The sequence below is a fragment of the Dama dama genome, chromosome X (genome assembly GCF_033118175.1).
Source record: "Dama dama isolate Ldn47 chromosome X, ASM3311817v1, whole genome shotgun sequence".
Classification (NCBI taxonomy): domain Eukaryota; kingdom Metazoa; phylum Chordata; class Mammalia; order Artiodactyla; family Cervidae; genus Dama; species Dama dama.
In genome coordinates, this window is record NC_083714.1 from 88764332 (window position 1) to 88787891 (window position 23560).

Genomic DNA, 23560 nt, shown 5'->3' on the forward strand with positions numbered 1-23560 from the left:
AGGTACTGGAAACATTAATGTTGAAAGTGTTAGTTGCTCAGTCATGTCTGACCCTTTGTGGCCCCATGGCCTGTAGCCTTCCAGGCTCCTCTCTCCATGAAATTCTCCAGGCAAGAATACTGGAGTGAGTTGCCATTCCCTTCTCCAGGAGATCTTCCTGACCCAGGGATTGAACCCAGCTCTCTTTCATTGCAGGCAGATTCTTTACCACCTGAGCCAACAGAGAAGCACAAAACAGATGTAGTCCTTGCCCTCGTGAAGCTTACAGTTTAGGAAAACTGACCTCTGATTTAGTTTCCTTGGCTTAAATCAATGATCTTTAATGGCCTATGATTTCAATTCTTAGACTGAAGAGATTAAGGCCAGATAGCAACCAAATAAAAATGGGAAACTATTGGAAACAATATTAGTATTTCTCTTGACCTCAATTAGTATAGTCCATCCTAAAGGAAATCAGTCCTGAATATTCATTCATTGGAAGGACTGATGCTGAAGCCGAAACTCCAATACTTTGGCCACCTGATGCGAAGAACTGACTCATTTGAAAAGACCCTGATACTAGGAAAGATTGAAGGCAGGAGGAGAAGGGGATGACAGAGGATGAGTTGGTTGGATGGCATCACAGACTCAATGGACATGAGTTTGAGTAAACTCTGGGAGTTGGCAATGGACAGGGAAGCCTGGCATGCTGCAGTCCATGGGGTTGTAGAGAGTCGGACACAGCTGAGCAACTGAACTAAACTGAACTGAACTGAATTAGTATAGTATGACTTGGCCAACTTTGTCACATCCACATTAATAAAGGAAGACAGAGGCATAGAGGAGAAATTAATCTAAAATCTCAGAACTATTGATATTTGGTTTTGGAAACTAGTCTGAATAACCTTTATTGTTTGACTCCACTTAACAGCCTAGGATCTTGATGGTAGAGATGAGGACACTGAAGATAAATCAAATGGAGTTCATCTTCTTGGTACATCACTGTGCCAATTGAAATGCCTTAGGATGCTTTTCTCTTTTACATAGCAATGGTGATATGGGTATTTGACCCAAAATAATATGTAAGAAGCTCTGTTTTCAGGAAATATTTACATTATATTCTTTTCATTTTATATGTATTTCTGAATCTAAGCTGGCAAAGAGCCACTTTCCCCAATGTATTTTATCCTTTACTTATATAAGTTTTTCAAAGTTTATTATGTTGTAGCATGTATCAATATTTCATTCCTTTATATTGCTAAACAATACTTTACTGTATTGATATGTGGCACATTTTGGTTATCCATTCACCAGGTGACAAACATCTAGGTTATTTCTGCTTTTTTACTGTTAATGAATAATGCTGCTACGAACCTTCATGTACAAGTTTTTATTTGGGCATATGTTTTTTTTTTCTCTTGGATATACATCTAGAAGAGGAAGTGCTGGGTCATTTGGTAACTGTGTTTAGCATTATGAGGAATTGCCACATTGTTTTCCAAAGGAGACTGTACCATTTTACATTCCCACCAGCAATGTCTGAAGGTTCCAGTTTCTTCATATCCTTACCAATCCTTGGTTGTTGTTCAGCCACTCAGTTGTATCCAACTGTTTGCAACCCTGTGGACAGCAGCACGCCAGGCTTCCCTACCCATCACCAAGGCCCAGAACTTGCTCAAACTCATGTCCATTGAGTCAGTGATGCCATCCAACTGTCTCATCCTCTGTCATCCCCTTTTCTTCCTGCCTCCATTCTTTCCCAGCATCAGGGTCTTTTCCTTACTGTTGACCATCTTTTTGATTCTAACCATTTTAGTGGGTATGAAGTGGTATCTCACTGTAGTTTTGATTTCACGTTTCCCTAATGGCTGATATTAATCATCATAATTATTAATTATCATTAATCATGTGCCGATTGACTGTCTACCTTCTTTTGGAGAAATGTCCATTCAGATCCTTTGCCCATTTGTTAATTGGGTTGTCTTTTTATTGTTGAGTTGTAAGGATTCTTTTTATATTCTAGATATGTGGGTGTACTAAGTCACTACAGTTGTTTCCAACTCTTTGCAATCCTATGGACTGTAGCCTGCCAGGCTCCTCTGTCCAATGGGATTCTCCAGGCAAGAATACTGGAGTGGGTTGCCATTTCCTCCTCCAGCAGACCTTCCCAACCCAGGGATTGAACCCACATCTCTTATGTCTCCTGCATTGACAGGCGGTTTCTTTACCACTAGCACCACCTGGATATAGGTCCCTAAAGGTTCTTTATGTATTCTGGATACAAACCCCTTTTTAGATATGTGATTGGCAAATGGTTTCTCCCATTCTATGGATTGTCTTTTCACATTTTTTTTCCTCTGAAGAATATCAACCACTGGATTTACTTTCTTGATAGTGTCATTTGAAGTTTTTAGTTTTGGTTAAGCCCAGCTTATCTAATTTTACTTTTAGTTTCCTATCTAATAAGGCTTTGCCTAGCCCAATGTCACAAAGATTTATTCCTATTTTTTAAATAGTTTTATAGTTTTAGCTTTTACAGTTAGGTCTATGATTATGTTTATGGGCGCCCAAAAGACCACCCCCCACCCGATTCAGTGATTCACTAAAAGGACTCACATGACTATGTATATAGTCATACTAAAAGTTGTGATTACAGCAAAAGGATACAAAGCAATATCAGCAAAAGGAAAAGGTGCATTAGACAAAGTTCAGGGGAAATAGGCACCAGTTTCCACAGTACTCTCTCAGTGGAGTCACACAGGCAGGATGCAAATTCCCAGTTCAATGAGTTGTGGCAACATGTATGAAATATTGCCAACCAGGGAAGCTCACTTAAGACTCAGCACCCAGGGCTTCTTGTTGAAGGCTGGTCACATACACAGCCTCTGTCTGGCATGAACCAAAACTCTAGACTCCGAGAGAGAAAGTAAGTGTTCAATATAAGCCCTAGTGTTTTCACAAACAGTTTAGGCACAATAAGCCACTGTTACTGAATTCTGAGAATGATGGGAACCCTCCGAAAATCCAGCTTTCCAAATACCAACCAAAGGTCAATCTTGTAATCAGGCCTTCCAAGAATAGCACTTCTGGCCTGCTGTGTTAACTCTTTTCTGCATAGTAACCCATTTGGACTTATTTTTTGTGTATGGAGTGAAGTAGGGGGTTCAACTTCTCTCTTTTGAATGTGACTATCCAGTTGTTTCAGCACTATTTTTGAAAAGACTATCTTTCCTACATTTGCTTTTCTTGACACCCTGGTTAAAAATTGGCAAAAGTGTAATGGTTTATTTCTGAACTCCCAATTCTACTTCACTAATATACATACCTAACCTATGCATGTATTACAGTCTTTTTTTTTTTCCAGAGAAGGAAGAATTTGCAGCAAGTAACGAGAACACTTGCTTTCCCAAAGCAGTGTCTCCCAACACATTTTTTATAATTATAGCTTTGCAATAAATTTTGAAATTAGGAATTGTGAGTTCTCTAACTTTGATCTTCTTTTTTAAGATTGTGTTAGCTATCATGGGTCTCTTGAATTTCCACATGAATGTTAGGATAGGCTTATCAATTTTTGCAAAGAACTCTGTAGGATTTTGATAAAGATTGTGTTCAGCCTGTAGATCAGTTTTGAGAGAATTGAAATTTTAACAGTATTAGGTCTTTTAACAGTATTGTGCCTTCTGATCCATTAAAATAGGATTTCTATTTATTTAGGTCTATAATTTCTTTCAACATCTTTTATAGTTTTCAGAGTGTAGATTTTACAGTTCTTTTGTTAAATTTATTTAGAAATGCAATTGATTTTTGTGTATTGATCTTATATCAAGCAGACTTAATGAAATCATTTATTAGATTTAATTGATTTTTAGTGAATTCCCTATATACAAGACCATGTCATCTGCAAATGACTTTGCACTCTCAATGACTTCTATTTTCTTTCTTGCTCAATAGCTCTGGCTAGAGCCTCCAGTATGATGTTGAATAGAAGTAGCAAGATTAAACATCTTTATCTTCTTCTGATCTTAGGAGGGAAAACATTCAGTTATCAACCATTCATTATAATGTCAGCAGTGGGTTTTTTGTAGATGCCCTTTATGAGATTTAGGAAGAACCCGTTTGTTTCCAGTTTGTTGAATGTTTTTATCATGAAGGGGAGGGTTGTTTTTCAATCACTAAGTCATGCCCGACTCCTTGCAACCCCATAACTGTAGAATGCCAGGCTCCTCTGGTCTCCACTATCACCTGGAGTTTGCTAAAATTCATCTGTATTGTGTTGGTGATGTCATCTAACCATCTCATCCTTAGTCGTCAACTTCTCCTCCCGCCTTCAATCTTTCCCAGCATCAGGGTCTTTTTCAATGAGTCAGCTCTTTGCATCAGGTGGCCAAAGTATTGGAACTTCGGCATAAGCAACAGTCCTTCCAATGAGTATTCAGAGTTGATTTTCTTTAGAATTGACTGGTTTGATCTTCTTGTAGGCCAAGGAACTCTAAAGAGTCTTCTCCAGCATCACAATTCAAAAGCATCAATTCCTTGGCACTCAGCCTTCTTTATGGGTCTAATTCTCACATTCATACATGACTACAGGAAAAACCATAGCTTTGGATATATGGACCTTTGTGGTCAAAGTGATGTCTCTGCCTTTTAATACACTGTCTAGGTTTGTCATAGCTTTCCTTCCAAGAAACAAGCATCTTTTAATTTCATGGCTACAGTCACCATCCACAATGATTTTGGAGCCCAAGAAAATAAAATCTGTCACTGCTTCCACTTTTTCCCCTTCTATTTGACATGAAGAGATGGGACCAGATGCCATGATCTTAGTTTTTTTTTAATGTTGAGTTTCAAGACAGCTTTTTCACTCTCCTGTTTCACCCCCATCAAGAGGCTCTTTTAGTTCCTCTTCACTTACTGCCATTAGACTGATAGCTGCAAATCTGAGGTTGTTGGTATTTTTAGCAGCAATCTTGATTCCAGCTTGTGATTCATCCATGCCTTCACTTCACATGATGCACTCTGCATATAAGCTAAATAAACATGGTGACAACATACAGTCTTGTCACACTCCTTTTTCAATTTTGAACCAGTCAGTCGTTCTGTGTCTGGTTCTAGCTATTGCTTCTTAAACCACCTACAGGTTTATCAGAAGACAGGTAAGGTGGTCTGGTACTCCTATCTCTTTAAGAATTTTCCATAGTTTGTTGTGATCCACACAGTCACAGGAGTGTTAGAATTTATTAAATGCTTTTCTGTATCTATTACAATGATGTGGGTTTTATGTTTTATTCTACTGCTTTGATGTTGCTATTATTGTTCAGTCACTCAGTCATCTCTGATTCTTTTTTTTTTCTTTTTTCTTTTTCATTTATTTTTATTAGTTGGAGGCTAATTACTTTACAATATTGTAGTGGTTTTTGCCATACATTGACATGAATCAGCCATGGATTTACATGTGTTCCCTATCCTGTTCCCCCCTCCCACCTCCCTCCCCATCCCATCCCTCTGGGTCTTCCCAGTGCACCAGCCCTGAACACTTGTCTCATGCATCCAACCTGAGCTGGCGATCTGTTTCACACTTGATAATATACATGTTTCAATGCTATTCTTTCAGATCATCCCACCCTCGCCTTCTCCCACAGAGTCCAAAAGTCTGTTCTGTACATCTGTGTCACTTTTTCTGTCCTGCATATAGGGTTATCGTTACCATCTTTTTAAATTGCATATATGTGCGTTAGTATACTGTATTGGTGTTTATCTTTCTGGCTTACTTCACTCTGTATAATGGGCTCCAGTTTCATCCATCTCATTAGAACTGATTCAAATGTATTCTTTTTTAATGGCTGAGTAATATTCCATTGTGTGTAAGTACCACAGCTTTCTTATCCATTCGTCTGCTGATAGACATCTAGGTTGCTTCCATGTCCTGGCTATTATAAACAGTGCTGTGATGAACACTGGGGTACACATGTCTCTTTCAGATCTGGTTTCCTCTGTGTATGCCCAGGAGTGGGATTGCTGGGTCATATGGCAGTTCTATTTCCAGTTTTTAAGGAATCTCCACACTGTTCTCCATAGTGGCTGTACTAGTTTGCATTCCCACCAACAGTGTTAAGAGGGTTCCCTTTTCTCCACACCCTCTCCAGTATTTATTGTTTGTAGACTTTTGGATAGCAGCCATTCTGACTAGCGTGTAGTGGTACCTCATTGAGGTTTTGGTTTGCATTTCTCTGATAATGAGTGATGTTGAGCATCTTTTCATGTGTTTGTTAGCCATCTGTATGTCTTCTTTGGAGAAATGTCTGTTTAGTTCTTTGGCCCATTTTTTGATTGGGTCATTTATTTTTCTGGAATTGAGCTGCAGGAGTTGCTTGTATATTTTTGAGATTAATCCTTTGTCTGTTTCTTCATTTGCTGTTATTTTCTCCCATTCTGAAGGCTGTCTTTTCACTTTGCTTATATAGTTTCCTTTGTTGTGCAAAAGCTTTTAAGTTTAATTAGGTCCTATTTGTTTATTTTTGCTTTTATTTCCAATATTCTGGGAGGTGGGTCATAGACCGCATGTACTGCAGCATGCCAGGCTTCCCTGACCTTCACCATCTCCCAGAACTTGATCAAACTAATATCCTTTGAGTTGGTGATGCCATCCAACCATCTCATCCTTTGTTGTCCCCTGCTTCTCCTGCCTTCAATCTTCCCAGCATCAGGGTCTTTTCTATGAGTCAGCCTTCCTATGATGTGGCCAAAGAATTGGAGATTCAGCTTCAGCATCAGTCCTTCCAATGAATATTCAGGGTTGATTTCATTTAGGATTGACTGGTTTGATCTCCTTGCAGAGCAAGGGACTCTCAAGAGTCTTCTTCAACATCACAGTTCAAAAGCATCAATTCTTCAGCACTCAACTTTCTTTGTGGTCTCTCACATCCATACATGACTACTGGAAAAACCAATGTACTGTATGTACCTTTGTCAGCAAAGTAATGTCTCTACATTTTAATACTCTGTCTAGGTTTGTCATAGCTTTTCATCCAAGGAGCAAGTATCTTTAATTTCATGGCTGCAGTCACCATCTGCAGTGATTTTGGAGCCTAAGAAAATAAAGTCAGTCACTGTTTCCATTCTTTCCCCATCTATTTGTCATAAAGTGATGGGCCCAGATGCCATGATGTCATCTGCAAACAGTGAGAGTTTTGATTCTTCTTTTCCAATCTGGATTCCTTTTATTTCTTTTTCTTCTGTGATTGCTGTGGCTAGGACTTCTAAAACTACATTGAATAGTAGTGGTGAGAGTAGGCACCCTTGTCTTGTTCCTGATTTTAGAGGAAATGCTTTCAATTTTTCACCATTGAGGATGTTTCCTGTGGGTTTATCATATATGGCTTTTATTATGTTGAGGTATGTTCCTTCTATGCCTGCTTTCTGGAGAGTTTTTATCATAAATGGGTGTTCAATTTTGTCAAAGGTTTTCTCTGTATCTATTGAGATAATCATATGGTTTTTATCTTTCAATTTGTTAATGTGGTGTATCACATTGACTGATTTGCAAATATTGAAGAATCCTTGCATCCCTGGGATAAAGCCCACTTGGTCATGATGTATGTTCTTTTTAATATGTTGTTGGATTCTATTTGCTAGAATTTTATTGAGGATTTTTGCATCTATGTTCATCAGTGATATTGGCCTGTGGTTTTCTTTTTTGGTGGCATCTTTATCTGGTTTTGGTATTAGGGTGATGGTGGCCTCATAGAATGAGTTTGGGAGTCTAACTTCCTCTGCAATTTTCTGGAAGAGTTTGAGTAGGATAGGTGTTAGCTCTTCTCTAAATTTTTGGTAGAATTCACCTGTGAAGCCAGCTTGTCCTGGGCTTTTGTTTCTTGGAAGATTTTTGATTACAGTTTCAATTTCCATGCTTGTGATGATTCTGTTAAAATTTCTATTTCTTCCAGGTTCAGTTTTGGAAGGTTATACTTTTCTAAGAATTCCTCTGTTTCTTCCAAGTCATCCATTTCATTGGCATATAGCTGCTCAAAGTAGTCTCTTATAATATTTTGTACTTCTGTGTTGTCTGTTGTAATTTCTCCATTTCCATTTCTAATTTTATTCATTTGATTCTTCTCCCTTTTTTTCTTGATGAGTCAGGCTAATGGTTTGTCTATTTTATTTATCTTCTCAAAGAACCAGCTTTTAGTTTTGTTGATCTTTGCTGTAGTCCCCTTCATTTCTTTTTCATTCATTTCTGCTCTGATTTCTATGATTTTTTTTCCTTCTACTAACTTTGCGGTTTTTCTGTTTTTTTTTTTTCCTATTTGCTTTAGGTGTAAACTTAAGTTGTTTATTTGATGTTTCACTTGTTTCTTGAGGTAAGCTTGTATTGCCATGAACCTCCCTCTTAGCACTGCTTTTACTGAATCCCGTAGGTTTGGGATTGTTGTGTTTTCATTTTCATTTGTTTTATACATATTTTGATTTCCCTTTTGATTTCTTCCATGATCTGTTGGTTATTCAGAAGCATGTTGTTTATCCTCCATATGTGTGTGTGTGTTTATAGTTTCTTTCCTGTAGTTAATATCTAATCTTACCACATTGTGATCAGAAAAGATGCTTGAAATAATTTCAGTTTTTTAAAATTTGTCAAGACCATATTTGTGGCCCAAGATGTGATCTATCCTGGAGAATGTTCCATTTGCAATTGAGAAAAAGGTGAAATCCATTTTTTTGGGGGGGGGGGGGTGAAGTGCTCTCTCTCTCTGTATATGTACCAATTAGATCTAAATGGTCCATTGTATCATTTAAAGCCTATGTTTCCTTGCTAGTTTTCTGTTTGGTTGATCTAACCATAGGAGTGAATGGGATAAAAAAATTCCCCACTGTTATTGTGTTACTGTCAATTTCCCCTATCATACTTGTTAGCCTTTGCCTTGGGTGCTCTTATTGGGTGCATATATATTTATAATTGTTATATTTTCTTCTTGAATTGATCCCTTGATCATATGTAGTGTCCTTTTTTGTCTCTTATCATCGTCTTTATTTCAAAGTCTATTTTATCTGATAGGAGTATTGCTAGTCCTGCTTTCTTTTGGTCTCCATTTGCATGAAATATCTTTTTCCAGCCCCTCACTTTCAGTGCATGTGTCCCTAGGTTTGAGGTGGGGCTCTTGTAGACAGCATATATAGGGGTCTTGTTTTTGTAACCATTTGGCCAGTCTTTGTCTTTTGGTTGGAGCTTTTAACCCATTTACATTTAAGCTAATTATTGATAAATATGATCCCATCCCCATTTACTTTGTTGTTTGGGTTAATTTTTGTAAACCTTTTCTGTGTTTCTTGTCTAGAGAAGATCCTTTAGCATTTATTGAAGAGCTGGTTTGGTGGTGCTGAATTCTCTCAGCTTTTGCTTGTCTGTAAAGCTTTTGATTTCTCCTTAGTATCTGAATGAGATCTTTCTGGGTAGAGCAATTTTGGGTGTAGGTTTTTCTTTTTCATTACTTTAAGTGTGTCCTGTCATTCCCTTCTGGTCTGAAGAGTTTCTACTGAAAGATTAGCTCTTATCCTTATGGGGATCCCCTTGTGTGTTATTTGTTGCTTTTCCCTTGCTGCTTTTAATATTTGGTCTTTGTGTTTAATTTTTATTATTTTGATTAATATGTGTCTTGAGGTGTTTCACCTTGGGTTGATCCTGTTTGGATTCTCTAGGTTTCTTGGACTTGGGTGGCTATTTCCTTCCCCATTTTAGGGAAGTTTTCAACTATTATCTCCTCAAGTATTCTCTCAGGCCCTTTCTTTTTGTTTTCTTTTTCTGGGACACCTATGATTTGAACACTGGGGCCTTTAACATTGTCCCAGAGGTCTCTGGGGTTGTCCTCATTTCTTTTAATTATTTTTTTGTTTTTCCTCTCTGCTTCATTTATTTCCACCACTCTATCTTCCACCTCACTTATCCTCTCTTCGGCCTCAGTTATTCTACTGTTGGTTCCCTCCAAAGTGTTTCTAATTGCAGTTGTTGCACTATTCTTTATTGATTGGTTCTTCTTTATTTCTTCTAGGTCCTTGTTAAACATTTCTTGCATCTTCTCAGTACTTGTCTCTAGTCTGTTTATCTGTAATTACATTTTGTTTTCAGGATTTACTATCATTATTCTGAATTATTTTTCAGGTAGACTCCCTATCTCCTCCTCTTTTGTTTGGATTGGTAGGTTTTTATCATATTTGTTCACCTGCTGAGTATTTCTCTGCCTTTTCATTTTGTTTACTTTGCTGTGTTTGGAGTGCCCTTTCTGCAAGCTGGAAGACTGTGGTTCCTCTTAACTGTGGAGTCTGCTCCCTGTGGTGGGTTGGGGGCAGGGTGGACCATTGATTTGTCAAGATTTCCTGGGTGGGGGAACTTCTGTTTGTGTTCTGGTGGGTGGGGGAACTTCTGTTTGTGTTCTGGTGGGTGGAGCTGGATCTCTTCTCTCTGGAGTGCAGTGAAGTGTCCAGTAGTGAGTTTTGTGGTATCTACGGGTTTGGTATGGCTTTGGGCAGCCCGTCTTTTAATGTTCAGGATTCTGTTCCCGTTTTGCTGGAGAATTAACATGCTGTGTGTTGCACTGGAACTTGTTGACTCTTGTGTGGAGCTTGGTTTCAGTGTATATATGGAGACTTTGGAGTGGGCTCTTGTCTATCAAAGTTCCATGGAGTCAGGAGTTTTCTGATGTTCTAAAGTTCTGGAGTTGAGCCTCCTGCCTCTGGATTTTGGTCTTCTTCTTGCAGTAGCCTCAAGACTTCTCCATCCATGCAGCACAGAAGATAAAACCCTTTGGCTAATGGTGAAACAACTCTCCAGAGCCATGAATACCGAGAGAGATTCACAGAGTTATATAGGGAAGATAAGAGGGAGAAGGGAGATAGAGGTGACCTGGGGGAGAAAAGGGAGAGTCAAAAAGGGAGAGAGAAATCAAGCCAGTAATCAAATCTCTAAGTGAAAATGGATAGTGAAAATTAGATTCTTAAAGGTAGAAAATTGATAACAAATATCAAAAAGCAAAGATTAAAAACCTAGAATGGAAGTTAGACTCTCAAAAATACAATATAAAAAATACAAAAAAATCATGGAAAGTTAAAAAATATATGGAGTTTTTTTTAAATAGGGTTTTTTTAGAAAGGTAGTAGGTATAAAAATGAAAGTTAAAGTAGTAATAAATAACTATTATTTTAAAAAATTAAAAAGTGATAATAGTAAAAATATATCTAGAAATAGCTCTGGAGCTATTGTGGGCAGTGTGGAGTCAGTTCAGTGTCAGATAGTCCCTTGGTTTGACTTATACTTGTTCTCATGGTTTATCAGTTCAGTTCAGTTCAGTTCAGTCACTCAGTCATGTCCGACTCTTTGCGACCCTGTGAATCGCAGCACGCCAGGCCTCCCTGTCCATCACCAGCTCCCGAAGTTTACTCACACTCATGCCAATCGAGTCGGTGATGCCATCCAGCCATCTCATCCTCTCTCTGTCCCCTTCTCCTCCTGCCCCCAATCCCTCCCAGCATCAGGGTCTTTTCCAATGAGTCAACTGTTCACATGAGGTGGCCAAAGTACTGGAGTTTCAGCTTCAGCATCAGTCCTTCCAATGAACACCAGGACTGATCTCCTTCAGGATGGACTGGTTGGATCTCCTTGCAGTCCAAGGGACTCTCAAGAGTCTTCTCCAACACCACAGTTCAAAAGCATCAATTCTTCGGTGCTCAGCTTTCTTTATACTTGCCCCTCAAATACACCATCTCAGCATTAACTACAGGGTTTTAATCTGTTGCACCTGTCACTTCCAGGGTGGTTTCCCCCTTCTTTGTTTATTTTGACTTCCTCTGTTTGCAAGTCTCTACAGTGTCTAATTTCTGCCCTGACACAAGGTGGTAAAGGTGGCCACTTATTTAGGCTCACTTGTCCAGTTGTGCTGTGGGGAGAGACAGACACTTCAAACAAATACTGCTGGCATGTGTGTGGGGTGCATGCAGTGGATGGACCACACTGGGTTTGTCACAGCCCAAGGTGGCATGTACTTCCACACTGCTTAGGCTCCAGGATGCTCTGCAAGGGTGCTGTCCCAAGTGAGTCCTGCATTTCTTGCACTTCCCACATCTAAGCCACTCAGGTTCTTGGGTGCTCCGCATGGGCACAGACCCAGATAGGCTGTGCATTTTGTGCCCTTCCCAGGACCAAGCTGCTCAGGCAACTGGGTGCTTGTTAAGCACACTGTCCCAGGTGGGCTGTGCATCTTATGCACCTCCCTGGTTCTGACCACTCAGTTTCCTGGGTGCGTCAAAGGGAACAATCTCAAATGTGCCGTGTGTCTCCTCTGGGAAGCTGATCTCAGCTTCTCTGTGACACTCCTGGTGGATGTGAACCACCCACGATCCCAGGAAGACATGGCTAGCAACTGGCAACCTGCTCATAGTTTGGTGAAAGACGCAGTCTCTGGGGCCAAGATTGTAGCAACCCCCTTGCCTTACAGCTCTGGCTGTCCCACTGCTTCTCTGCCTCAGGGGAGGGAGGGCCCTAAATGGCATCCGACTTGCTCTCCTTTGGTATTCGCTAGGGTACAATCCTTTGTTCTCTTTTTTTTTTTTTTTTCTCAACAAAGATGACTCCTTTGTTGAGCATGCCAGGGTTAACCGTGGGGAGTAAGAGCCTTTCACAGGAAAGGTCTTTTTTTTTTTTTTTAATTTTTTTGTCTCTCCGGTGATCCAACAGTTTGGGTTACTATCTCACATTACCCCATTCAAATGGTCCTCAGGCATTCAAGCCCAGTCCTTACCCTAAGGACCAATGATGCAGCCCATGCCTACCTGCCCAGCCCCCACTTGCTGCTGGCAGACACAAGTGTCTGAGCCACTTCTCTGCAAGTAGTTGCAGTTAGGCATATATTCTGTGTGTGTGTCTGTCTGTCTGTCTGTGTGTGTGTCTGTGTGTCTCTGTGTGTGTGTGTTTTGGTTATGTTGACCTCTGAGATTCCAAAGGTCCCCACTGTCACAACTGTAAGAGGGTTTCCTATTGTGTGGAAACTTCTCTTCCTTCAACACTTGCTCCCCAGGATGGATCTCTGACCCTAAATCCTTTCTCTCTGTTTTTGTCTTTAATATTTTGTCCTACCTCCTTTTGACCATCCCCAAAAAAAAGGAAATGCAAAAAGGCAAAATAGTTGTCTGAGGAGGCCTTACAAATAGCTGAGAAAACAAGAGAAGCTAAAGGCAAAGGATAAAAGTAAAGATATACCCATTTGAATGCAGAGTTCCAAAGAATAGCAAGGAGAGATAAGAAAGCCTTCCTAAGTGATCAGTGCAAAGGAATAGAGGAAAACAATAGAATGGGAAAGATTAGATCTCTTCTTCAAGAAAATTAGAGATACCAAGGGAACATTTCATGCAAAGATGGGCACAATAAAGGACAAAAATGATATGAACTTAACAGAAGCAGAAGATATTATGAACAGGTGGCAATAATACACAGAAGAGCTATACAAAAAACGATCTTCATGACTCAGATGACTATGATGCTGTAATCACTCACTTAGAGCCAGACATCCTGAAATGCAAAGTCAAGTGGGCCTTAGGAAGCATCACTACAAACAAAGCTAGTGGAGGTGATGGAATTACAGTTGAGCTATTTCAAATCCTGAAAGATGATGCTGTGAAAGTGCTGCACTCAATATGCCAGCAAATTTGGAAAACTCAGCAGTGGCCACAGGACTGGAAAAGGTCAGTTTTTATTCCAATCCCAAAGAAAGGCAATGCCAAAGAATTTTCAAACTACTGCACAATTGCGCTCATCTCACACACTAGCAAAGTAATGCTCAAAATTGTCCAAGCCAAGCTTCAACAGTTCATGAACTGTGAACTGTCAGATGTTCAAGCTGGGTTTAGAAAAGGCAGAGGAACCAGAGATCAAATTGCCAACATCCTTTGGATCATAGAAAAAGCAAGATAATTCCAGAAAAACATCTGCTTCTGCTTCATTGACTACACTAAAGCCTTTGACTGTGTGGATCACAACAAACTGTGGAAAATTCTGAAAGAGATGGGAATACCAGACCACCTTACCTGCCTCCTGAGAAATCTGTATGCAGCTCAAGAAGCAACACTTAGAGCCAGACATGGAACAACAAACTGGTTCCATATTGGGAAAGGAGTACATCAAGGCTATATATTGTCACACTGCTTATTTAACTCATGTGCAGAGTACATCATGTGAAATGCTGGGCTGGATGAAGCACAAGCTGGAATCAAGATTGCTGGGAGAAATATCAATAACCTCAGATACGCAGATGACACTACCCTTATGGCAAAAAATGAAGAAGAACTAAAGAGCCTCTTGATGAAAGTGAAAGAATAGAGTGAAAAAGTTGGCTTAAAACTCAACATTCAAAAAACTAAGATCATGGCATCTGGTCCCATCACTTCATGGGAAATAAATGGGGAAACAATGGAAACAGTGAGAGACTTTATTTTGGGGGGGGGGTACAAAATCACTGCAGATGATGACTGCAACCATGAAATTAAAAGACACTTGCTCCTTGGAGGAAAAGCTATGACCAACCTAGGCAGCATATTAAAAAGCAAAGACATTGCTTTGCCGACAGAGGTCTGTCTAGTCAAAGCTATGGTTTTTCCAGTAGTCATATATAGATGTGAGAGTTGGACTATTAAGACAGCTGAGTGCTGAGGAATTGATGCTTTTGAACTGGTGTTAGAGAAGACTCTTCAGAATCCCTTGGATTGCAAGGAGATCAAACCAGTCAATCCTAAAGGAAATCAGTCCTGAATAGTCACTGGAAGGACTAATGCTGAAGCTGAAGCTCCAATACTTTGACCACCTGATGCAAAGAAGTGACTCACTGGAAAAGATCCTGATGCTGGGAAAGATTGAAGGCAGGAGGAGAAGGGAATGACAGAGGATGAGATAGTTGGATGGCATCACTGACTCCTTGGACATGAGTTTGAGCAAGCTCTGGGAGTTGGTGATGGACAGAGAAGCCTGGCATGCTGCAGTCCATGGGATCGCAATGATTGAGTGACTGAACTGAACTGAGCCTTCTTTTGAAGAGATTAGGCTGCCTTGCTGGGTTCCTGGTGTCCTCTGCCAGCATTCAGAAGTTGTTTTGTGGAAGTTGCTCACTGCTCAAATGATCTTTTGATGAATTTGTGGGGGAGAAAGTGGTCTCCCTATTCTGTTCCTCTGCTATCTTGGGACCCCTTCTCTCTAATTTTCTTGTAGAGATTTCTAGTCTTTCCTATTATATTGTTTTCCTCTATTTCTTTGCATTGATCACTTAGGAAGGCTTTCTTGTCTCTCCTTGTTCTTCTTTGGAACTCTGCATTCAGATAGGTATATCTTTCCTTTTCTCCTTTCACTTCTCTTGTTTTCTCAACTATCTGTTAGGCCTCCTCAGACAATCGTTTTGCCCTTTTGCATTTCTTCTTTTGGGAGAAAGTTCTGATCACCGCCTCCTGTACAATGTTACAAACCACTGTCCATAGTTCTTCAGTCACTTTGTCTATCAGATCTAATCCCTTGAATCTATTTGTCACTTCTACTGTATAATCATAAGGGATTTGATTTAGGTCATAGCTGAATGGCCTAGTGGTTTTCCCTACTTTCTTCAATTTAAGTCTGAATTTTGCAATATGGAGTTCATGATCTGAGCCACAGTCAGCTCCCAGTCTTGTTTTTGCTGACTGTATAGAGCTCTCCATCTTTGACTGCAAAGAATATAATCAATCTGATTTTGGTATTGACCATCTGGTGATGTCCATGTGTAGAGCTATCTCTTGTGTTGTTGCAAGTGGGTGTTTGATATGACCAGTACATTTTCTTGGCAAAATTCTGTTAACCTTTCCCCTGCTTCATTTTTACTCAATGCCAAATTTGCCTGTTACTCCAGGTATCTCTTGACTTCATACTTTTGAACTCCAGTCTCCTATGATGAAAAGGACATCTTTTTTTGGTGTTAGCTCTAGAAGGTCTTGTAGGTCTTCATAGAACAGTTCCATTTCAGCTTTTTTGGCATTAGTGGATGGGTCATAGACTTGGTTACTGTGATGTTGAATAGTTTGCCTTGGAAACAGAGATCTTTCTGTCGTTTTTGAGATTGCACCCAAATACTGTATTTCAGACTCTTTTGTTTACTGTAAGAGCTACTCCATTTCTTCTATGGAATTCTTGCCTACAGTTGTAGATATAATGGTCATCTGAATGAAATTCGCCCATTCCGGTCCATTTTAGTTCACTGATTCCTAAAATGTCAATGTTCACTCTTGCCATCCCCTGTTTGACCACTTCCAATTTACCTTGATTCATGGGCCTAACATTTCAGGTTCCTATGCAATATTGCTCTTTACAGCATCAGACTTTGTTTTCATCACCAGTCACATCCACAACTGGTTGTTGTTTTTACTTTGGCTCAGCCTCTTCATTCTTTCTGGAGCTAGTTCTCCATTCTTCTCCAGAAGCATATTGGGCACCTACTGACCTGGGGAATTCATTGTTTTTTTTTGGGGGGGGGAGTTCATCTTTAAATGTCATATCTTTTTGCCTGTTCATACTGTTCGTGGGGTTCTCAAGGCAAAAATACTGAAGTAGTTTGTCATTCCCTTCTCCAGGGGACCATGTTTTCTCAGAACTCTCCAACATGACCCGTGCATCTTGGGTGGCCCTACATGGCATGGCTCACAGTTTCACTGAGTTAGACAAGGCTGTAATCCAAGTAATTAGTTTGGTTCAGTTCAGTTCAGTTCAGTTCAGTTGCTCAGTCGTGTCTCACTCTTTGCGACCCCATGAATCGCAGCACGCCAGGCCTCCCTGTCCATCACAAAATCCCAGAGTTTACTCAAAATCATGTCCATCGAGTCAGTGATGCCATCAAGCCATGTCATCCTCTGTCATCCCCTTCTCCTCCTGCCCCCAATCCCTCCCAGCATCAGGGTCTTTTCCAGTGAGTCAACTCTTCGCATGAGGTGGCCAAAGTATTGGAGTTTCAGCTTCAGCATCAGTCCTTCCAATGAACATCCAGGACTGATCTCCTTTAGGATGAACTGGTTGGATCTCCTTGCAGTCCAAGGGCCTCTCAAGAGTCTTCTCCAAATCCACAGTTCAAAAGCATCAGTTCTTTGGCACTCAGCTTTCTTCACAGTCCAATTCTCACATCCATACATGACTACTGAAAAAACCATAGCCTTGATCAGACGGACCTTTGTTGGCAAAGTAATGTCTCTGCTTTTTAATATGCTATCTAGGTTGGTCATAACTTTCCTTCCAAGGAGTAAGCGTCTTTTAATTTCACGGCTGTGATTTTGCATTTCTGCAGTGATTTTGGAGCCCAAAAAAATAAAGTCTGACATTGTTTCCACTGTCTCCCCATCTATTTCCCATAAGGTGATGGGACCAGATGCCATGATCTTAGTTTTCTGAATGTTGAGCTTTAAGCCAACTCTCCTCTTTCACTTTCATCAAGAGGCTTTTTAGTTCCTCTTCACTTTCTGCCATAAGGGTGGTGTCATCTGCATATCTGAGGTTATTGATATTTCTCCTGGCAATCTTGATTCCAGCTTGTGCTTCTTCCAGCCAGCGTTTCTCATGATGTACTCTGCATATAAGTTAAATAAGCAGGGTGACAATATCCAGCGTTCATGTACTCCTTTTCCTACTTGGAACCAGTCTGTTGTTCCATGTCCAGTTCTAACTGTTGCTCCCTGACCTGCATATAGGTTTCCCAAGAGGCAGGTCAGGTGGTCTGGTGTTCCCATCTCTTTCAAAATTTTCTACAGTTTATTCTGATCCACATAGTCAAAGGCTTTGGCATAGTCCATAAAGCAGAAATAGATGTTTTTCTGGAAGTCTGTTGCTTTTTCAATGATCCAGCAGATGTTGGCAATTTGATCTCTGGTTCTTCTGCCTTTTCTAAAACCAGCTTGAACATCTGGAAGCTCACGGTTCATGTATTGCTGAAGCCTGGGTTGGAGAATATTAAGTATTACTTTCCTAGCGTGTGAGATGAGTGCAACTGTGTGGTAGTTTGAGCATTCTTCGGCATTGCCTTTCTTTGGGATTGGAATGAAAACTGACCTTTTCCAGTCCTGTGGCCACTGTTGAGTTTTCCAAATTTGCTGACTTATTGAGTGCAGCACTTTCACAGCATCATCTTTCAGGATTTGAAATAGCTCAACCGGAATTCCATCACCTCCACTAGCTTTATTGGTAGTGATGCTTTCTAAGGCCCACTTCACTTCACATTCCAGGATGTCTGGCTCTAGGTGAGTGATCACACCATTGTGATTATCTGGGTCATGAAGTTATTTTTTGTACAGTTCTTCTGTGTATTCTTGCCACCTCTTCTTAATATCTTCTGCTTCTGTTAGGTCCATACCATTTCTGTCCTTTATTGAGCCCATCTTTGCATGAAATGTTCCCTTGGTATCTCTAATTTTCTTGAAGAGATCTCTAGTCTTTCCCATTCTGTTGTTTTCCTCTATTTCTTTGCATTGATCACTGAGGAAAGCTTTCTTATCTCTCCTTGCTATTCTTTGGAACTCTACATTCAAATGGGAATATCTTTCCTTTTCTCCTTTGCTTTTTGCTTCTCTTCTTTTCACAGCTATTTGTAAGGCCTCCTCAGACAATCATTTTGCCTTTTTGCATTTCTTTACCGTGGGAATGGTCTTGATCCCTGTCTCCTGTACAATGTCACAAACCTCCATCCATAGTTCATCAGGCTCTCTGTCTATCAGATCTAGTCCCTTAAATCTATTTCTCACTTCCACTGTATAGTCATAAGGGATTTGATTTAGGTCATACCTGAATGGTCTAGTGGTTTTCCCTACTTTCTTCAATTTCAGTCTGAATTTGGCAATAAGGACTTCATGATCTGAGCCACAGTCAGCTCCCAGTCTTGTTTTTGCTGACTCTATAGAGCTCTCCATCTTTGGCTGCAAAGAATATAATCAATCTGATTTCGGTGTTGACCATCTGGTGATGTCCATGTGTAGAGTCTTCTCTTGTGTTGTTGGAAGAGGGTGTTTGCTATGACCAGTGAGTTCTCTTGGCCAAACTCTTTTAGCCTTTGCCCTGCTTCATTCTATGCTCCAAGGCCAAATTTGCCTGTTACTCCAGGTGTTTCTTGACTTCCTACTTTTGCATTCCAGTCCCCTATAATGAAAAGGACATCTTTTGGGGGTGTTAGTTCTAAAAGGTCTTGTAGGTCTTCATAGAATGTTCAACTTCAGCTTCCTAGGCGTTCCTGGTTAGGGCATAGGCTTGGATTACCGTGATATTGAATGGTTTGCCTTGGAAATGATCAGAGATCATTCTGTTATTTTTGAGACTGCATCCAAGTACTGCATTTCAGACTCTTGTTGACCATGATGGCTACTCCATTTCTTCTAAGGGATTCCTGCCCACAGTAGTAGATATAATGGTCATCTGAGTTAAATTCACCCATTCCAGACCATTTTAGTTCGCTGATTCCTAGAATGTCGACATTCACTCTTGCCATCTCCTGTTTGACCACTTCCAATTTGCCTCGATTTGTGGACCTAACATTCCAGGTTCCTATGCAATATTGCTCTTTACAGCATTGAACCTTGCTTCTATCACCAGTCCCATCCACAACTGGGTGTTGTTTTTGCTTTGGCTCCATCCCTTCATTCTTTCTGGAGTTATTTCTCCACTGATCTCCAGTAGCATATTGGGCACCTACCGACCTGGGGAGTTCCTCTTTCAGTATCCTATCATTTTGCCTTTTCATACTGTTCATGGTGTTCTCAAGGCAAGAACACTGAAGTGGTTTGCCATTCCCTTCTCCAGTGAACCACATTCTGTCAGACCTGTCCACCATGACCCAACCGTCTTGGGTGGCCCCACACGGCATGGCTTAGTTTCATTGAGTTAGACAAGACTGTGGTCCATGTGATCAGATTGGCTAGTTTTCTGTGATTGTGGTTTTAGTGTTTCTGCCCTCTGATGCCCTCTCGCAACACCTACCGTCTTACTTGGGTTTCTCTTACCTTGGACATGGGGCATCTCTTTATGGCTGCTCCAGCAAAGCGCAGCCACTGCTCTTTACCTTAGATGAGGAATATCTCCTCACGGCCACCCCTCCTGACCTTGAACATGTAGTAGCTCCTCTCGGCCCTTCTGCGCCCCCACAGCCACCGCTCCTTGGACGTGGGGTTGCTCCTCTTGGCTGCCGCCCCTGACCTCAGGGGTGGGGTAGATAGTCTTGGCTGCCCCGCCTGACCTCAGACGTGGGGTAGCTCCACTCGGCTGCCGCCCCTGACCTCAGACGTGGGGTAGCTCCTCTGAGCCGTTCCTGCGCCATCGCAGCCTGGTGCTCTCAGTGGCCACCCCTGACCTTGGGCGAGGGGTAGCTCCTCACAGCCAAGCTTCTGCGTGGTCCGTCGCAGCCAGAGCACTTCAATCAATTTGGTTAGCTTTCTGTAATTGTGGTTTCCATTCTGTATGTCCTCTGATAGATAAGGATAAGAGGGTTGTGGAAGCTTTCTGATGGGAGGAATCTGGGCCTTGCTTTGATGGGCGGGCCATGCTTAGTAAATCTTAATCTAGTTTTCTGTTGATGGGCGGGGCTCTGTTCCCTCCCTGTAGTTTGGCTTACCTATGGTAAGGGTAATGGCAATAATGGTAAACTTCTTCAAAGGGGCTTATGCCAAGACTGTTGTATTCAGCGCCCCTGACCCCACGGCAGTCACTGTCAACTCATGCCTCCTCTGGAGACTCCTGGACACTCACAGCAAGCCTGGCTCAGTTTCTTGTGGGGTCATTGCTCCTTTCTCCTGGGTCCTGGTGCACACAAGGTTTTGTGTGTGCCCTCCAAGGGTGTTTTTCCCCAGTCCTGTGGAAGTTCTGTAATGAAATACCACTGGCCGTCAAAGTCAAATTCCCTGTGGGTTCTCAGTCCCTTTGCCAGATCCCCGGGTTGGGAAATCTGCTGTGGGCCCTAGAATTTCGCAACAGTGCGATACCTTCTTTGTTACAATTGTTCTCCAGTTTGTGGGTTGTCTGCTCGGTGGCTCTATGTGGGGTTCACACCCTGCGCCTCCCAGGTCTTCTGCAGCCAGAGCCCCTGTCCCCCTGGCAGGCCACTGCTGGTCTGTGCCTCTACAGGAGACACCTAAACACTCAGAGGCAGGTCTGGCTCAGTCTCTGTGGGGTACCTGGGTCCTGGTGCACACAAGGTTTGGTTTGAGCCCTCCGAGCATCTCTGGCCAGTATGAGGTTTGATTCTAAATGCCATTTCACTCCTCCTACTGTCTTGTTGGGGTTTCTCCTTTGCCCTTGAACATGGGGATCTTTTTTTTGGTGGGATCCAACATTCTCCTGTTGATGGTTGTTCAGTGGTTAGTTGCAAGTTTGGAGTTCTCACAGGAGAAGATGAGCACACATCCTTCTACACTGCCATCTTGGCACTATGGCTACCAATGGTATGTCCTTATAATCCTTTTTATTTCTTTAAGACTGGAAGTGAGTCTTCTCTTTCTATCCTGATTTTAATACATTTCCCTTTTTTGGTATGTCTAGATAAATCTTTTTCAATTTTGTTGATGTTGATTTTCAAAGAGACAAACTTTGGTTTCATTGGTTTTTCCTTAGTTACTTTTGTTTTCTTTTTTATTTTTCTTTCTGTTATAATCTTAATTTTTTCTTCTCTTTGCTTTCATTTTAGTTTGCTCTTCATTTCTTCTTTTTTTCATTGTCTTAAGGTAGAAGGTTTAGTTATTAATTTGAGATATTTCTTCTTTTTTAGTACAAACATTTATAAAATAAAGTTCTCTTTAGCTGTATCCCATAAGTTTTGGTATGTTGTTTTCAATTTCATTCATCTTAAAGTGTTTTCTAATTTTCCTTGCAATTTCTTTCTTGCCCCATTGGTTATTTAGGGATGTATTGTCTAATTTTCACATATTTGTAAATTTTCCAAATTTCCTTTTGCTACTGATTTCTAATTTAATTTCATTGTAGTAAGATACCATACTTTGTGTCTTATTTTGATTCTTTTAAATTGAAGCTTGTGTTATAGCCTATGAGAGCAACAAATTAAGCCATAGACCAGTTAAAAGTTTAACAGAAATAACCTTGGAAAGAGACAGTGAAGAACCTCCCATGTCATCACTGACAGTGATGTCATCAGTATTTTTATGGCTCTTCTTATGTATCACTAGATGGTTTCTAAAAGGATTATATCTGTTTACATTGCTGCTAGCTACTCGTAAGTCTGCTAGCTTCACTATAACCTCTGTGTCTTGGCTGTTACACTTAAATTTGTGGTTTATAATTCTGCTGAGTGTGTTTATTATTCACTGTGCTATAATACGTTAGTCATAAAAACAGAGGTGACTTTTGATTTATGTTCTTGTCTCTGCTTTTCTCCGAAGCCATCTGGAACCTCTATGAGTCTAAGTAGTCGGTCCTTCCCTAGTGCATTTGGTCAACAGACATCTAAAGATAGTCGTCAAGGTCAATGGCAACGCCGAAGAAGGCTGGATGGTGCATTGAACAGAGTTCCAATTGGATTTTATCAAAAAGTATGGAAAGTTTTGCAGAAGGTAAGCATAATACATCATAGGTGTCTCTTTATTTTACCCCCCTCATGAAATTATCAGTCTTCTTGTCTGAGATATGACATGATGGTGATATCATTGCAATTATATAAAAGACATATGCTCTTATGGATAAAACCTAGAAGAAAACATTAAAATGAAATAGTTGATTTGTTATTTTGATATTATTGATAATTTAGTCTCTGCATTACTGTTGCCATTGTGGTATTTATAAAGACATTTCAGAAACATCACTGCTTATCTTTTTGGCCATAGTTGGACATTGCAAAACATTGTGATACACTTACTGCCAATCAAATGAATGCAGTGATAAAGACACTTTCTTTGTAGCTATTGCAGAGTAGAAATGTTATTGTAACAATGTGCTGTTAATAACCAAATGTTACTATAGTAAAACAACTGTGGCATATGGGAAGTTTTATGAGAAACTCTTACCTATATTCTTTCTTGGATGAAAACTACTAAATAAATGCAGTCATAGTGATGCCAATAGTCCAAAGTCTTTACTGGTGTGACCAGTTTTTGTTTTTCTGTCAAAGGCCTAGTTTGCCAAAGACATTCCAGCAGACATCACACCATTATGACTGTGACAGATTTGTAAGACTAAGAAGACTGCAGTTCTCATTCATGGGTCTCATTCATAGTCTCATAGGTGCTATTTTTTGCTTCGTTGCCCTTGATAATGACCTGAAGAACACTTCAACCAGGACTTCAAAATCTTTAGTTATGTTTCTCCCTTTTGCACACTGATGTTCTTCGAGGGACAGAATCAGGTGATCCTTTGGAAAAGTGAAAATGGATTCCTTAAACTATCAGCTCTGGCAATCTTCCTTTCAAAGAGTACCTATCAGCTGTTTTCCTTTGATAAAACAACTATAGCACAGTGTTAATAGATATGTGCTTTATCTTTCCACTTATACCTGGCTTGTGGCAATTCAGTTTCATAGACTACAGGTACTAGGTGCTCTTCTACCCAGATACCATCTTT

General features: G+C 40.5%; 1 protein-coding gene across 6 annotated transcripts in view; it reads left to right on the plus strand.

Moving 5' to 3' along the window:
* PHKA1 (phosphorylase kinase regulatory subunit alpha 1) overlaps positions 1 to 23560 on the plus strand; it is a 171405-nt gene that overhangs the window by 141987 nt on the left and 5858 nt on the right. For all 6 annotated transcript variants that reach the window (XM_061136102.1, XM_061136103.1, XM_061136104.1 and 3 more), the window contains one exon: positions 22387 to 22557. In XM_061136102.1, the coding sequence (XP_060992085.1) occupies positions 22387 to 22557 (171 nt within the window). The remainder of the gene's footprint in view (positions 1 to 22386; positions 22558 to 23560) is intronic.